At 40.5% G+C, this 17,969-nt stretch overlaps 1 protein-coding gene across 1 annotated transcript; it reads left to right on the top strand.

Moving 5' to 3' along the window:
• Positions 1-1,175: 1,175 nt before the first annotated feature.
• Positions 1,176-17,927, top strand: si:ch73-100l22.3. The gene is made up of 10 exons (XM_040004480.1): positions 1,176-1,874; positions 2,138-2,257; positions 3,586-6,133; positions 6,786-6,913; positions 9,876-9,977; positions 10,489-10,599; positions 11,428-11,520; positions 11,677-11,793; positions 15,401-15,483; positions 15,706-17,927. The coding sequence occupies exons 1-10, from the start codon at positions 1,737-1,739 to the stop codon at positions 15,863-15,865; spliced, it is 3,600 nt and encodes a 1,199-aa protein (XP_039860414.1). The 5' UTR covers positions 1,176-1,736; the 3' UTR covers positions 15,866-17,927.
• The last annotated feature ends 42 nt before the right edge of the window (positions 17,928-17,969 follow it).

Genomic DNA, 17,969 nt, shown 5'->3' with positions numbered 1-17,969 from the left:
CTGTCTACGTGTTAGTCATTCATGAATCTTTAGTATTATTAGCATTTTTAAGCAAATATAGTGCATTTATTATATAAAAACAATGCGTACAATGTCATCAATTATGTTGAATATTGTTGCATTATTCTGTTGCAATAACTGCATTGATTAGTGAAGACAGTTATGTACAGGGTTTAATGAGATCAAGCAAGCTTCCTGGGCAAAGCCTTTTGTAGTACTGAAAAAATACAGTATAATCAATTAAATTAAAGTTTATACAAAAAATAGTCCATATATGGAAATACATAAATATATAAAAGCATTTATGACATGTGTAACTATTTGCTGTACAGCAAATGAAGCAAAAAAAGGAAGCAAAAAGTTTCATTTTTCACACTGTCTGTCTGTGTAAATGGGTCATGGTCGGGAATGGAATAATGAAGGAACAGCCCACACCTGGTCATGAAACTGCGCAACAGTCAACTGTCCCATTACTTTTGAGCCTCTGTAAATGGATCACTGTACAAAAAATGTTTGTAAACTTTAGTATCTAAAATAGAGCACCTGTTAACCTTCATACACCTAAGCTGTGTACTTGATTACTTTATATATAAGATTATTTTACACTAGAACCATAACAAATATTTATTCTTTACTTGTTCTTAAACCATTGAGCACCACTGATATACAGGAAAACTATTACACACACAAAATAACACTCGGTTAGTTTAACAGAACACACAGATTTAATTATAGTCCATCCTTACACACTTGTTAATGTGATACTGCTGCTGCAGGTGTTTTGCTTTCAGTCTGCTGCTCTGCTGCCAGTAAACCAGTCCCTGTGTCTGTTTGGTCACATGCTGCTGACACTGCTTTTTTATCCCCCAGGTGAACACCTGGATTGATATGGGTGAATTGCGGAGTTGATAACCACCTTCATGTTACAACTTAGTGCTGTTGGCTTAAGTAAAGCCAGATAAGGAAAACATAAACTTGCTTTTTGGGACAGGGCCCTGGAAGAACAACAACAAGCAAATTTAGATTTTTAAATTCTTTGGATTCTAATTTTAATCGTAAAAATATTTAACCAGTAAATAAATAAATAAATAAATGCGAGCGTTGTATTCCCTTAATTCTCTTCCGTCTGACACCAAAGTATCTCCATACTTTTCTGCATGTTTTTCTTTGGTCAGTCAGGCCTGTAGGGGGCAGTATCACGTTAGTCTGAGTTCAGTGAAAAGTAATTTCTTCTCATTATTTTTTAAGTATTAAATCCACTTCTTATACTTTGTCCGACGTAACGTTGTAGCGGTTTTCTTCCTTTCCCGTGAAATGCTTTTGTGTTGTAAAGGGGGTGTTTGTTGAACCCTGGTGTGAATCCACTCCGGGTTTTCGGCGCTCTGTAACCGTCACTGTCGTTCTTTACCCGGTTGTTGCCCCGGAGGAGAGGCGGTAAAAATGTAAACATTGATTCCCCCCAGTGGACCTGACCAGACTGTCTTTTGTGTTGCTTATAAGAGGACCAACAGTATAGCTGTAGCGTCTACCTTTGCTGAGTTTAACCCCGTGTCTTCTTTTTTTTTTTTTTTTAAGTTTATGCGTCTACTTTTAAACGGTAACAAAAAGCAGCCAAAGCTAGCGTTATGTTAGCTAAGCTAGCTAGCAAACTAGCGTTAGCAAACAATAACTTGGTAGTAATTTTTTAGCCGTTAAACTGCCCAAAGTTACTCTCTACTGTGTTCCGATGAAGAGTAATGGAGGAATACGAAGAGTTTGTGCAGCATCTTCTTCCTCAGCTCAGGAGAAGAGAAGAGAAAGAGGAGGAAAACCACAGACCCTCATCTGCATCCTCTGTCATCCGCTTCTATGGACGATCCATCCTCCCTCCTCTGGTGCTGGATAAGTTTACGGCTGTCATCATGGTTGATCATTTTAGCAAAAGGCTGAACTTATTTTTTTATAGATAGATGCACTCTTAGTTTGAAGGAAAATGACGCATATTAATTCAGTCACTGAGACATGCTGCCTATCTCCCTTTAATGTAAATTATAGGCATCCATTAATAATAATAATAATGATAAAACAGAAGCAGACTTGTTTGAAATGAAACAGTATTAATTCCAGATAACTCATGTCTGTTTTGTGATGACAACAGCTCTCAGAGAAACAGAGAGAGGAGATGCGTCGACTCAGAGACGAAGCTGCTGCCCACACAGTTCAGTTCAGAGATGATCCCCGGATGGCCTACATCCAGACGATTCTGCACAGCGTTCAGGTAATTTAAGCTTTGTTTTGTTTGTAACCTATGCTGTTGGCTCCTTGTGTGAGAGCAGCTTCAGTTGAGAATGACAGAGTCCGGGCACAAAATACGGAAGGAATATTGTAATCTTTAGTTTTCTTTTATAGGGAGAGAGACGTCTAATGTATAATAGTACATCAACATCACAGTTTGCACATATGATTTGTGGGCTCAAATGCAACAATACAGTTTAATATGACAGAAGTAAATCTATAGCGCTTTCAGGTGCTGTATGGCCAGCTGTGCCATTTAACGTGAGTAATTACATGAAATAATTAAAAAACAAATTCTGCTTGAATCTGGACTATCCACCTCCCAAGAGGGTGGTCACTTTATATAAATTTGTCCAATACAGATGGACTCAAATATTGCAATTAATCAAGTATTCTTTGGCTGATAGCCTGCGCCGATACAAATAACGTTATGCATTTACCCAATGGACCATTGATGCAGTAAAACAGTTGCTTCAGCCATCATGAAATGTCACTATACTGGCTCACAGGGTGGGCAATTAATTGGAATTAATGTAAGTTTTGGCTTTGGCTCTTGGCAGTTGTGCAAAAACTATCATTTTTATATTCAAACACAAGACAAATCTCTTATTTGTTTTGTGTTTTAAATCAGTTGCACACCTTTCATTTAAATCTTTTTAAGCCCCTCCTTAAAAACCCAAATCACTCAAAGTTCAGCTTGAGTCAAGAACACAGAAAACATTTGAGAACCTTTTGGTAGCAAGGTCTGTCTGCTGCATTGCCCGTCTGTCACTGAGGGACTCCTACCTGGTTTGCTTTTAGTAGTGGATGTGGATGACCGAGTTGAATATTAGGCTTTGCCTGTCCATCTCTCTTCCTGTTGATACTTTGCTGGTCTTCCAAGGAAGTCTGCTGCCACCTGGGCCGTTTTTAAGCTTCCATCTGCCAGTATGGACATTTTGCAGTGGAAGCTGTGGTATATATGTACATGGCCCTTGGCAGATGGACTTTATGGTCCAAAACACCCACTACTCTGGGCCTAGCTCTACCAGACAACGCACTGTACTCCACCTTGTACACCCCGCTTTTTAATAATTTATTTATTTGTTTGTATGTTGAAATTATTTTTAAAGTTCCAGGGTAATCCCCTGTAAAAAGATGTATTGAAAGTTCATTATATGCATAAGTGTTGAAAATTAAAATTACCAACTAAAATAGCTGTAATTATGTTTTTTGGCATAATCAGTGTTTGGCATTGTTGTATTGAACAGGGAAGAGCACATGTTTTAAAATCTCATTGCATTATTTTTGTTTCTGCTCATGTTTTTCCAGCTGAGGAAGACACCAACACTCGAGGAGTTGCTTCAAGAGTCAGAAATTATCACACAATCTTCATATTTCCGTAAAACCACTGGTGGACTGGTGTGTCCGGATGATTTTTTTGCGGGAAGCAGTGATAATGTTTCGCTCCCAACTGCAGCGAAAGGAAAAGTTGGTGTTTGTCTTCCTCCACTGACATCGACGACATATAGTGCCTTTTTCGCCTCTAACATGACACCTCAGGAAAATTACCAGGAAGGATGCCTTACTGACCAAGTTAACAGCCAACAAGGATCACAGCCAAATTTTTTACATAGTGCAAGCTGCCAGTCGCTCTCCTCAGGTTACGTCACCAACGAGAATGTAGAAAACTGTACTGCTATCCCTGAAGGGATTAATGCAGAAAACGAGAGCAATGTCTTCGACTACTCAGAAGGATTTTATAACACAGTGGGCTTTTTTCTTCACAACACCTCAAATACAATCGCCAAGATGCCAGATATTATCAGCCACCCTCCCATAGATGGAGAGGAATTAGAGAGGAGTGGGCGGGAGTCATCTTTTTGTGATAACTTAACAGACTTGAGAGAAGTTCGTTGCACGTCATTTGAGGAGGATTCACTCTTGTGTAATCCTTTACCAACAGAAAAATCTAAAAATGGTCAACTGGACAGTGTGATGCGTGATGATAACGATCCCTTTAGTTCAGTGCATGACCCTGACAAAGATGCACATTTAGACAAAAATGAGGACTCAGTTGCTTTTTTGGAAAAAAGCAGCTTTTCAGATAATCCAACACACACACAAAGCACTCGTCACCGTCTTACAACAGAACTGTGTGTTCAGCGCAGTCCCAGAGAGACTGAACTAGAGGACAACCAGGTAGATGAAGCAGACTCAAAGCTGTCTGAGGAGCCTTATCGTCTGAGCCTCCAGGCCTTGCTGAAGAAATCTCAGGAGTATCGACGGCGCCAGCGGATGCTTAGGAACCAAGCCAAAAACACTAAAATCCAAGAGAGAACCCAAGAACAGCCAAGAGCAAAGGCAGAGGAGCAGAGCAGCTCTGATAAGGAGAATGATGAGATCCCTTACAAGGACACTGTGACTGCAGAGGGGAAGAAGACTAAAGACAAGAGAAGTACTTTTATCTCGTCAGTGGAAACTTCGTTAAAGAAATCCTATGAGAATGAGCGGATGATTGAAAGTGAACTCTCTGGGAAAAATATGACACATTTAACAGGAGATGGAGATAATAAGGAAATGACTAGTGTTGATGAAGAAACAATCATCATAAGTAATAGGCTGAACAGTTCACAGGAGGTCTTAATAAAGCCAAAACAATTCATTGCCTTCATCCAGCAACAGCCATTAGAAACTTCCCTTGTTAAAGATCCTCCAGCTTTTTTTAAAGGAGCAGGGAAATATCGCACAGTCCCAGCCCCTAGCTTCTGCAGGAGCCCTGTTCACTACAAAAGAAAAAGTGGACAAAAGGTTGATGTGGAGGAGACCTCAAAGGGGGAACTTGAGGTTGGTACTGGTTTGAAAGACCATCACAATTCTGAAGAAGTTAATCCAAGTCATCAAAACAGTCCTATAGTGGGTCCTCCCGGAGTGAATCTCACAGTTGAAGGGGAAGTAACAACCATTTTAACCGAGAGTTCACAGCACATAGATCAGTTGGAGTCAGACCTGTCCAGTCTTAAGGTTCTGATCACAGATCTTGAGTCAACGGTGAAAGAAAACTTGAAAGAAGACAGTCACAGCCAAGCTGAGAGCAGCCTGCAAAGTGAGTTAAGTTTTAAGGGTATGACAAATGAGCAAATAAAAAGTGATTATTGGGAGGACAAGCAGAGAGCTCATGGTGATAATAGCAGTGATGCAGAGTACAGGAAGTGGTCGAGCAGACAGTTATATAACAATTACAGAAACATGCATGGAGACTTAGTTCCGGAAGCGACTGTCAGTGACACAGATGATGTTCCCCTCACAGTTAAGGAGAACGGGGATGAGCTCCGTGATTTTAGCGAGCGCAGATTGATCAAAACCTTATCTGCAGAGAGAGAAAGTTGGAAAAAAGTGAGCAAAGAAGCACTAACCGGGAGTTCTGCACAGCCTGGAGATTGCGGAAAGCAGCAGCCACCTGGTAAATGCATCCTTTCTGTGGCTCAGCAGATGCGCATTCCTGATGTTTTCCGAAATGTTCCATCTGATCCTCCTTTTCGGAGTTACATCTCAGTGCCTTCAGATAACAGTAAACACCTTGTTGAAAGAAGGAAAGAATTGGCCCTAGAAGGTCACAACTCCACCCACTCACCATCTCTAAATCAGTCATATGATGTGGACACACCGTCTGGCCTGTGGTTCACTGAAGGATCAGGGTCACAAGGTCATCCTGAGCAAGAAAAGCATCTGACCCCACAGAGTGGCAGTGATGGTCAGGGAGGGGTGTCCAAGGTCAAACGGAGACTGCTAATGCACACGATGGAGGAGACACTGGAAGGGAGTGCCAATACCAGTGGGGGAGTGGACTCTGTCAGACCCAACTCCAGCACACCCAGAGGTAAGATGAGAAGAGGAAGTGGTGTTTAAATAACCATGTTAGGTATTAGATATTTATTCTCAGTGACATCATACAGAGCCAAGAGTAGAACAAACTGCCTGAAACACAGTGTTTAGAACAGTTTGAGGCCTGACAGTTTATACATGCACCAAAAATAGCCGGCGTCTTTGTGTTGTTTTGTCTTGAGTTGGAGACTCTTGATGTTTAATACAGGAGGGGATAGTGCATCACGTGGAAATGATGAGGTGTTGTATAAAAAAAACTCTTTGATCGAGTGGTGACACCTTTCTTTCCATCGTGCCTCGGGTGCCTCAACGCTATAAATGGTTAGGTGTGCTGGTAATGTTACAGCTCACCCAGACACTGACAGACACCTCGCCCATAATGATGTCTTTAGATTTTGGTTTAAGTGTAATATATGACAGAAAATAAAGGTAAAGAAAAAAGATAACAGCTCTTCTTTAATCTTTGTGCCACAAAAAGGGGAAAAGGAGAAAATATTTAGACTCAACCCCAGACTCTACATCATTAGAAAGCTAATTTTTCAAATCTTATAAAATATAGTAACAGTTGTGCAAATTACCTGTAGGCAAATGTAGTGGGCCAACAGTGAATTTCATATGTGACCACATGTTGTGTTTCCTGTCTGTAGCTGCAGGGCAGTGGTGTGAAGGTCTCGGCAGTCAGAGGGATAAGCGAGAGCAGCTGAAAGAGATACACGCTGCTCAGGTCAGAGCGCTGCAAGAGGAGCACAGGAGACAGCAGGAGGAGCTACTACAGGTGAGACTTATTTTATTATTTATTGTATTGTACTATACATATTACTGCTATTTTGTTATTGGATTCATATATTTCCTTTAGATGATAGATCTGAAACATTTTTTTAAAAGTGTGGAAATAGACAAATGTGAAGCAAAGAAAAAGAGTGGCAGAAGGTTTATTTGAGAGTCCAGCTATGTACAAATTACTCTGTATATTTCAGGTATTTTCTTCCCAAACTCGTTTGTTTAATACTTGCTGCACCTCTGATGGTTTGTTGCCAATTTGGATCAAAATCTCCTGATAAAGTTTTAACTAATTGTACAGTGTAAGCACATATAACCCAAAGACTTTAGACTGATGTAAACACCCATTTTTCTGCTCTGTATGATGTCACTAGGAGTGGATATCCCTAATATGGTAACCTCCTATTCAAACCTTTTGAGAATGAGGGGCAGCCAATCAGAAGAAAGTTGGCTTAAGTCATCTTGGTGGAGAGAGAGGATGCTCTGAGGGGCTACCCCGTGGCACAGTATAAAACAAATAAGGATTATTTTGAATTTTGACTCTTACAAAAGTATTTTAGCAGAGTCCAAGAATAAATCTATAGAACTGACAATGAGAATAATCGTGCACTTTAATAACGATGATAATTATTTGCATATGTTTAGTTGGTAATACCAGCTCATCGTTATCGTCTTAGTGAGGAATGTTTGATGTACAGAAAAAAACTATCAAATTAACCAATAGTGCTAAAAAAGTAATGTTTTTAGATCTGAGGAAGTGCTATGGTTAGAAAAAGTTTAGGGACCACTGCTGCAGCTAATGGATTTAATCAGAACAGCTTTAAAATATCATGCATACAGAGCTGACATCAAACATGTCGCCCAAGGTGTTTGCAGTTAAATAAAAAGAGTGTTTATACTTTATTTATTTTTTTATGGTAATTTCACTCTACATCTCACTGAGATTTGTTTATTCACAAAAGATCTCAGAATATTAAGTGCTAGATGATATCGATGATAATTACTTACAGTAAGTCACACAATAACAAACCAAAAATGCTAATAAAAAATAAAGAATGATAACAAAGAATTGAATTAAATGGGAGGAAAAATACAGGTGTAGGCTTATTACACCTGTCCTGTTTATTTATTAATTATTATTAATAATTTGTTCAATATGAGTTGTAAGTTGGATAGCTTGATGTAAAATAGATTGAAATAGATTGAAGACTTGAAATGTTATCCAGAAACTGCTGTATGCGCAGAAATATTGCATTTTATACGCTGAAAAACATTTTTATACTTTTCTTTAGTCTGTTGCCAAAAATATTCACGTGCACAAAGAAAGTTGAGAAGAAATACAGCATTTACTCATATCTGAGTGGCATCTATTAATATTTTAACAGTTCTTTTAACTTTTTTTTTTTTACACAGAGTATTCAATCATGAGTTTAAATAAATAGGCCACAGATTAGAAAAGGAATTTAGACAGTTTGCTTCTGTTAATAGATTTCTTCAACAATGATAGAGAAGCGGTATAGAGCACTGTCAGGGTCATTCTGTCATTGTTTTATTTGATGCAATCTAAAGCTGTTTGTCAAATTACATCAAGAAACCGGAGAAAATAATCTGAAATTATATATTCCTGAGACCCCCGAACAAGTGATCATTTATTCTAAGTCTAAATATGGTAAAAACGCAGTCAGTGATATTACCTCCCTCCCATTGGTCTGCTTCTTGCATTAGATTGCATCACGTATTGCTGTACAGATCTAGCACTGCGTAATTCCAGTACAGCAACCATAATTCACTCCGCCAAGGTTTCCGACTTCACCCAAAGTCACCTATGAGAAATAAAAACTGAGCTCCAGTTTTAATCTTTTAAAGACGAGGAAAACAGGCGTTGTGAGTTTCTAGCCAATTTACTGAGCGGTAATACAATACTGACCCTAAATGTTTCTTTGAAACTAGAAGCAGGCATTTGAAAAAGACTCTGGCATTGTTCCACATGTGACCATGTGCACGCAAACGCACACACACACACTGTCACCCTACCTGTTAGAGTGAGCTTTTGGAGACCCAGGTCGTGGGCTGACTACAGACGTTTGCTCATTACAAGAGACCTTCAGACTCTCCCCAGTAAAAAGAAAAAAAAAAAAAAAGGGTTTCTACCATAAATGTTTCATTACATCCCTAAGAGGCGAGCTGGCACGGTCGCCTCTTTCTGTGTGTGTGTGTGTGTGTGTGTGCGCACATGCAAGACTTCAAGGACGCCTGCTGTTCTCTGGCAACCGGTTCCTGTTTCTTCAGCTTGTGTCTGTGTTTGTTCTTGGCCCGTGTCCTTGCCCTGTTAATCACAGGCTCTGTTTAATTTATGTATCCTTAACAACAATATAATTAACATAAGCTGTTTCATAAAAAGACTTCTTTTTGACTCCCCTCCGTCCTTCCATCATCTGCGCTGTGATGAGAGCGAGCTGTCTGCTGGACTCTCTGGTAGCGGGTGGAGGGGATCGAGGGAATTGACACAGAAAAGGAAAGGATAATTTGTTTAATTCATGAGCGTCTGTGGTTAAGTGCCAGATCGTCCCGCTGAGTGCCACCGCTAATGGTCCCTTTGCCTTCTCTTCCCTCCTTTTTTTTTTTTTACCTCCTCTCTCCTCTGATCCCACTTTTTGTTTTGTTTTATACCTCCACCAACATTGTTTTTACTCTCTGGCTGTATTAATTTCCTCCATCTCTCTCGTCTCATCATCCTGGTCATCCCTCTGCTCTGCTGCTCATCTCATCCCTCTTACCTCTGTGCCCCATCTCTCCCCCTTCTGTCTCTTCGTCTCTACCCTCAATTAATTTCTTTCTCCTGCCTCATTTGCTGTCCTTTCCAATTCAATATTTTCCAACCTTGCCTGCTCCCAAATGTGCACTCACATACACATGAACTTTTCCTCTTATTCCGTATGTGTCTCTCTGTCTCTCAGGCGCTGGCAGTCCGTTATCGTCTCCTTCAGAGCGTGTCCTTCCCCTGCTCCATGTCAGGCTCACGTCTTGGGGACACGTTGACCTTTTCTACCCTCTCTCAGGTATTACCATAATATTTGTCCACTCATGTGGGTGATGCAGAAAGCTTGCCCTGCTCACCCTTTTATCTGAAGGATTTTTAGTCATCACCAGTTGGCTGACACGCTCATGTAAAACACACTCCACCCCCCACATGTCTTAATCCTCATCAGCATCCCTTTTTATCTGTTATTGTGCTTTTATACGTCTCCCCGCACAGCAGTTCAGCTTCAGTAGAAGTACATTTGTTCAACAAACATGTCTTTTTAATGCAACCGCTCTTGAATCAACAAGTGAGTGATGGCACATCAGCTGCTTATTATTCTGCTTATTATTCTCTATTATAATGATGAGCCACGAGTCCACTTGCGTTGATGCACTAAACAGATGCCAACCAAAAGACCTTGAGAAGCTGCGTGGGAAATTAATTGGTTGTCACTGATGGAATTAGCATTCTCCTCTCTCCTCCCCTCTGGTTCTCATTATTCACCCCTCTCTCATCACTCGTTTTCCCTTCTTTCTCCTCTTCCTCAGCCTTCCAGCTCGCAGCACTACCGCCCCCTGCTGGCAGCGGCTGTGAAGGGTTTTCTAACTCGCAGGTTGCTGAGGACGGAGAGAGTGACACAGCTGGTGCGCACCGTCAGGGTGAGTGGAGACAGCAGCGACACGTCTGTTTCTTGCAGCACATGCTCTTATTGTCATTAAATGAGCTCTGCTTGTGTGCAGATGTGTACAGCTGTGCCTAATTTAATTTATTAGGATACCCTTTAGCTACAGCCATGCAGCTGCGATCCTTCCTGGAGTCCTTGACAGTGCAGCATACCGTCTAAAACAGAGACTTCCTCAATCAGGGGTCGCGTTAAACAAATATTTTCCATCACTTATGATGTTTTTGCGTTCGTTTGTTTTTTAATAGTGACAGATGAATCTGATCATCTGGACAGGCTAAAACACTGGTAGTGGGTTAAGCATAAGATTAACCAACGCACATGAACACAGTGTTGCTGGCAACATCTTGTCTTTTATACCATAACAAAACGCGACCACCAGAAGTCCAGTCACAGCCACTGGATGGCTTTGAAAAGTGTGAATGTTGCAGTGAAGTCTTCAATGTCTTACATTTGTTTGTAAAAACAACCCTCAAATGGACTGAGGGATTATTATACCATCCATGTTTGATATTTGAATAGAAGAAGAAAAAAATTGGGGGTATCTTCAGCAGCTGAAGCAACTGTGTTCTTAATTTTGGTGAAATTTAAATTTTTACTAAATAACATGTAAACCAGCAGGTGCTGGCAGCGTTTTTTGTTTTTGTTTTTTGTACTTTAATTTAATCGTACATCCATGAATATTTTAAATATCTATTTGACAGATTTCACCATTCAGTTTGTCTCTGTGTAAACATAATATTCATGATAAATATAACTAAATAACAGCGCAATCTTTGCTGTGTGTGTGCTTTTGCTCATTTAGGACACACAGCAGTTCCTGCAGGCCCTCCGGCAGCAGAGCACTCAGCTCTGCAACAAACAGGACCTCTTACTGCAGGAGAGAGTCACACTGCAGGTATAAATGTTGTAAACACATCTGTTAACCTCTCTGCTCTCCTGCACACCGTCAACTCAACAATTACTCGCTCCATTAGCAGTTACCACAACAGTTACTGTGACTGCACGCATTCATTGAAGCCATCGTCCGCTCTGTAATTGTTTGCTCCTCCAGCTGCGCGCTGCACTTTATGAGGTCTACGACATATTCTTCAACCTGTCAGCCAGAGAGCGAATGCAGCTGATCAGCTGGGACAGAGAGCTCGCCAAGGAGAGAGAGCTCAGACGACAGGTAACCTTTTCAGGAGATCATAAGCTGTGTTTACACATGTGGTCAGTAGTCAGGTTTTCTTCTGGTTCTCCAGTCAAGTGACTGTAAAGTGACCCTGGAGTATTTTAATGGCAGTCTTAATAAGAAAATTCACATTCTCTAAGTACTGTGGAAAAGTGCTTCAGTGCTTCCTTTATTGCCACCTGTATTACTTCCTTTTGCAGAGGCTACACAGAATCTTTTGTAAGAGGAAAAGAGATAATGCACTCCCACAATTCACAGAAACACCAAAGAAACAGTCAGCATGACTGAGAAGTGATGCAGGTCATTTAAATGTTAATGAACAGTATGTTTTCCATTTTGTGGCATAACCTTTATTATGGTTGAACCTCTAAACTAAAAGGTGAACTCTGAATATATTACATTGCAATAGTAAAACTGAATGATATGATGTTGTTACATTGTTTGACAGACTTCGTGTGTGTGTGTGTGTGTGTGTGTGTGTGTGTGTGTGTGTGTGTGTGTGTGTGTGTGTGTGTGTGTGTGTGTGTGTGTGTGTGTGTGTGTGTGTGTACGTATTTACATATGTGCACAAAATCATGAATTCATTTTAGTGCAGTCAGAGAAAGCTTTTAACAAAATTAACACTGGATCATCTCTCCAGCAGGAAGAGAAAATATGAGTGGATGGGATGAGCAGCTAATCATATTTCACTTTATGTTCTCTATTCCTTTGACTTAACCAAAGTGTCCTTCATAACAGGTGATTAACCTTATGTTTAACTCCTGACATGCACAGGATATGCATATAGTTAGCTGTAACTTGTTACAATACAATACTACCCATGTTCCGGTGTACCACACCTGAAGACTCATTAATTCATAAGACTGTGTGTTCATGTGACAGCAAATCAAAAGGTTAAAGTAAGAAAGACTCATACTGTTTTGTTTTTGTTTTTTCCTCACTTTCACTATAAAATTAGGGCTCATGAGGATGTAAGAGTACACCAGCTGGGTCAAAAGACGTATCACACAAATGCAGTTGTGGTTAGAAGTTTGTATACACTCACTGTTGGCATGAATGTCACAGAAATTTTGGTCTTTGTTTATTTTTAACTTCATTTTTCAGGGTGGAGTGGTACATCGTACAGCATATACATCGCACATCTTTAATGACTTCTAAAAGTCCAAAGATTTAATTTATTTTGGGTTTTCTGCAACCCACACAGAGTCAAGTATACATACAAGCTCAAATATATCCATGCACCCCCACTAATAGTTGGTTAAATTTCTTGCAGCAAGTTCAACCTTGACCAGATCCTTTTTGTAGCCATTAACGAGCTTCTGGCACAGTTCTGGCTGGATATTTGGCCACTCAAGACCCAACTGTATGGAGCCCCAGAGCATGATGATGCCACCACCATGCTTGACAGCTGGGCTAGTGTTCTTACATTTGAAAGTCTCCCCTTTTTCCTCCAAACATACCCCTTGTCATGTTGGACACAGGACTGAACCTCTGCCTCATCTAACCAGGAAACTGTTCCCCAGAAGGCAATCGGCTTGTCCATGTGGTTAGCTGCATATTTCAGTGAAGCTGGAGGTGTCAGTTTTGGGTCAAAAACTTCTTTCTCTGCACCCTTTCAGTCCATTTTGAGTTTTAACTCATTTCACGGTGGATACTGATCCTGATGTTCCAGCAGTTTCCAGTTCATGGCAGTGTTGAGCCTTGGTGGTCCCTGTGTTGTTCCTGAACATCCAAACCAATTTCCTCTCATCTGAGCATGACAGTTTGGGTCTTCTGTCAGACCCTGGCAAAGTGGTGACTAGGGCAGGGCAATATGGCCAAAAATATTTATCACAATATATATTTGAAAATTTGCGATAACGATATAACTGAGGATATAATTGACACGAGACAAAATACTTTACAACTCCACAACTTTATTAGTGCAAAAAAACCCCATCAATGTATTTTCACTTAAACAAGCAGCTGTTTTTTATGTGCATTAAAGTTATATAAAAATTTAACAGTGCAAATGCAAATTCCTTGCTGACAGTTTAACCAAAAGGCATTTCCAATGGAAATTGGCTGACATATCCTCAGCATAACCATGTATAATATCCACAAAACTTAAAAAGAGGTTATACACACACAATACGGTAATATTATGTTGAAGCACAGTACGTGTTACTCCGCGAGGCTCCCGACTACGGTAGCCGTAATGCTCTGACATCAAGCAGTGCGGCTTTGTAGCTTCCGAAAGTCGTACTAAAACATTTTTTGACATATTTCTGAGCACCGTGTACCACATAAAATCAGTTCGAAGTCAGTAAGCACAACCAGAATTCATACACAGGATTATAAGGGGCACTGTCAATTTTTCAGAAAATCAAAGGATTGATTTTAAGTGTGCCGTATTTTCCGAAAAACACGGTAATAACGACGGCCCGCTAGCATGATCTACCAAAAAATGTGCTCTGGTGTGTATCTGACAGAAGAAAGCCAAACCAGTTCCACACCACTGAAGTTGCATTTTTACAAACCAATTCTGGTTCATCCGTTTCATTCAACGATCTGCTTTCACCCTTCTCATTCTCTGTCGCCGCTATGCTTTTTCCGCCATGTGCGTATGGGGGGGGAAAAGGCACTGTGCATGCGTATTTTACCCATATTATATCATGATATTTCATTTTCTTATCGTTGCCCAACATTATAACCGTATTACCATGAATGTTATGATATCTCCTTCTTAGATCTTCACTGAGTTCCTTGGACTTTCACATTGTTCTAATTATTGATCAATCCGTTGAGTGCCATCAAACAAGTTCTTCTAATGCTGGCAAAGAGAAACTATCAGCTGTAGTTTGTGATCTGAGTTTCTAGGCTGAGAAGCAGAAATTCTAATATTCCATCAACAGTGTATAAATTTGCTTTTGATACTGGTGGCATACATGCCAACCCTCCCGATTTTTCTGGGAGAATCCCGAATTTCAGTGCCCCTCCCAAAAATCTCCCGGAGCCACCATTCTCCCGATTTTCCACCCGGACAACAAAATTGAAAAACCCCAGATTGGGCCGGCCAATTCCAGTTTCCAACAATGGCTTCTACTACTGCAGCTACTTAGTTTTAATATTACTCTTATTACTCATTCTGGGTCGCAAAATAAACTTTTCGAAAATTTACGCCAGCGTCCGGTTATATTTTAGATAACAAGGAGCAGACGGCAGAGTTTCACTCCACCGAGAGAGCTCGTGACGTAATTCTGAAGGCTAGACTGTCCAATTTCACAGTCACTCATTTCCGGTCTAGCCGGCTTTCTGTAGTCCGCGAAGGCCGAGTCCTCAGGTGGACGCAGCCTCTGAATTTGGACAGCCCCGCTGTTTCCGGCTGGACAATAATAACAGTGACATTTAACTTATTTTATCCAATAAATAAACATTGTAAAATTCTAATTTTCTGTATATATATGTATATGTATACCACTCCCCCACCCAACATCCCTTTTGAATGTCTCCCTAATTCTGAGGTCTCAAGGTTGGCAAGTATGACTGGTGGCTGCTGCAGAGACTATGTTCTAAATATTGTGCATTTTTACGTGTGTGTGTGCGTGCGTGCTTGTGTGTTTAGGGTTCACAGACTGGCCGCCCCAGAGGAAAGAGCTTTCTGTCAGCTGCAACACAGAAGTCGCTGGAGAGGAAAAGAGGAATGATGTGAGTTTTTCCTGCATCGTTGCTGTTTTTCTGTTTTCTTCACAAACCAAACCCAGTCATTACAAGTAACATAAGAACCACTGGAGTGGCTTTTTATTGCAAGGTAAAAATGCAGCAGTTCCTTTAATTTTGTGATGAATTGAAAATCCTGCACCACAGAAAGAAAAAACTTTCTTCTTCATTTCTTTGTCAGCTCTAAAACTTGTCTTGTCTTTGTTTCAGGATCCAAAGAAAGGCTGCAGGAAGGCACCGCGGGGTTATGACGAGGACAGCACAAAAGTCTGGATTCTCTGCTGAGCCCCTGCCAGAAACCAAACGAGGACATTTCAGAGCAAATCCTCAGAGGGTCCCCAAGAGCGCTTCCTCCTCTAGACCCCAATGACACCTTCCTAATTGGCCCCAGTGAGAACTCCTAACGAGCCCTCTAGTGATTACATGAATAGAGTATTACTAATCATTTGAGAGTTTCCAAATCCAAAAACCAAATTTGATTCAAATGGATGACTAATGCATATCATTGTATTTCATCTCGGGGGCTTTGAGAACATTTTTGACACCATGGTGTCTACAGAGGAGCGGCTATGTCACGTCTGCTTCCGGCATTTTTTAATTTATTTATTTATTTATTTTTTTGCCATCTTCAGATTATTCATGTTGAAGATATTTGTGCGAAAATGTTGAGTTGACAGAAAAAATCGTTTGGCAGCAACTTTAAAGGGTTGTTCACAGCACCTGAAAGATTTATAGACTCGCAGCAGACGTTCTGACAGCTACAGTGAACAGTATTGATCATCTCTCTGTTCCTTTGGGTACTAGAGGAAGACAGCAGTTCATAAATTTGGGGTCAAATATTAGATTTGTGTTGGGAACAAATACTCTTTAGTAGGTTGTGCATTGTAGTCTTCAGATAGGCAATCGCTTTGTTTAAAGGTGACCAATTGTGCTTATTTCCAGCCTAATATTTTTATTCATGAACTCCACTAGAGTGGCTTTGCATGATTCACAGGTAGCAGATATCCTTATTTGTCTTTTGCTGAGGCTTGGTGCAGCTCCTCAGTCCATCCATTGTCTGAAATAAGATACTTTAGCTCCTCTTTTGTTAACTTTGTGACCACTTTGACTGAAATTTCAGGACCACAGATCCTGAAACATATTCTTAAAGTGTGACTGCTGTCACATGCCTTAAAGTTGGCGAGCTAATAGATACACAGCAGCTTGTTTCACGTTTGCTGACATTGGCAGCTCTTTGCCTGCATAAGCTTTATAAACATCTATGAAACAGAATAAAATATACTTCAATCTTACTCTTAGATTTGAAACATAGCTTGGAGTTTTGTTCTGCTTATTTCCAGTTCCATTTTTTGTTGTTTGACTCTACCAGCATGGCTTTGCATGATTAACAGTTAAAGGTTTTCCTTATTATCTGATACTACATCTTGGCGTAGCACCTCGCTGTCGTTCACTAGCTGAAATGAGCGGTTTTAGTCAACTTTCTCCTGATTGGCTGCCCCTCATAAAACAGGTTTCAAGCAGAAAGTGGGTGGGGCTTCTGTGCCTGAGAAGACCATATTAGGGATATTACCATTCTTTTAAAGCCAAGCGTAGATAAAACAGTTAGAGCAGTGTGAAGCCTTAACTTTTGTCTGTGCCACAGTATTTATGACAGAAAACGAGAAAAATTATAATAGAGCCACTTGATGATGTTAGGAAGTAAACATGTGGTAGATAAGCTTTTTCAGAGCAGACACTTTGGAAAAGCACCCTTGTATGTGCTGTGCTGTATGGCTCACTGTTACATTTAATGGGAAATAAGCATTGCTTGTGTTTTTCCTGCTGCTGTTATAAATCTTTGTCTTTTGTGGAAAAAACAGTATTTCCCCTTTTCCACAAAGACAATGCTGGTGCCCAGTGTAGTGCAGACTAGTCCCAAGTGACAAAAGCTGAGGCCAGCACTACGCTTCAGAGATCCCAGGCACGGTGTTTTAGGCACTCAGGTCAGTGACCATGAGAAGGACTATCACAACAACCAGCAGGCAGTCGTCAGATTCTCTCTGTCATCATTTTTCTTCCCACAGTATTTCTTAACTTCTCGCAACTCAGCATAATCGCCACTAAAACCAGTTGAGAGGTGGGCTGGTTCTCTGGAAGCTCTGTGTGGGTGGAAAAGAGGTGCATTAGGACACCCAGCTGAAACACACCTGTTCGTTCATCCCCTTCGTGATTCGCCACCTCTTGTATTCACACATATTAAACCCTGCTTGTGTGATATGAGTAGTATTTTGTTCGTCTTCATATCAATGGCTGATACTTGAAGTGTTACTCTTCGTGTTGCCTTAAATATTTGTAGCTAAAACCTTTTGCAAATTTTGTATTGTTGTGGATTTTTGATTTGTTTTAAATGTTATTTATTTGTTCGTGTTTGATAATAATAAACTTATTTACACGGAGTTGTTGATGTGAGGTGTGAAATTGAGGGAAAGTACAGA

This window comes from Simochromis diagramma, unplaced genomic scaffold, assembly GCF_900408965.1.
Source record: "Simochromis diagramma unplaced genomic scaffold, fSimDia1.1 OVJJ01000487.1, whole genome shotgun sequence".
Lineage (NCBI taxonomy): Eukaryota > Metazoa > Chordata > Actinopteri > Cichliformes > Cichlidae > Simochromis > Simochromis diagramma.
The sequence above is the reverse complement of the archived record's forward strand: the minus strand, read 5'-3'. Positions and strand labels throughout refer to the sequence as shown.

What these genes read in the sequence shown, in the direction of transcription:
- si:ch73-100l22.3 (XM_040004480.1), top strand. Translation starts at nt 1,737, where the DNA reads ATGGAGGAATACGAAGAGTTTGTGCAGCATCTTCTTCCTCAGCTCAGG. An exon ending in CAACTCCAGCACACCCAGAG is followed by an intron (nt 6,134 to 6,785) that starts GTAAGATGAGAA and finishes TCCTGTCTGTAG; the next exon opens with CTGCAGGGCAGTGGTGTGAA. An exon ending in AGCAGGAGGAGCTACTACAG is followed by an intron (nt 6,914 to 9,875) that starts GTGAGACTTATT and finishes TCTGTCTCTCAG; the next exon opens with GCGCTGGCAGTCCGTTATCG.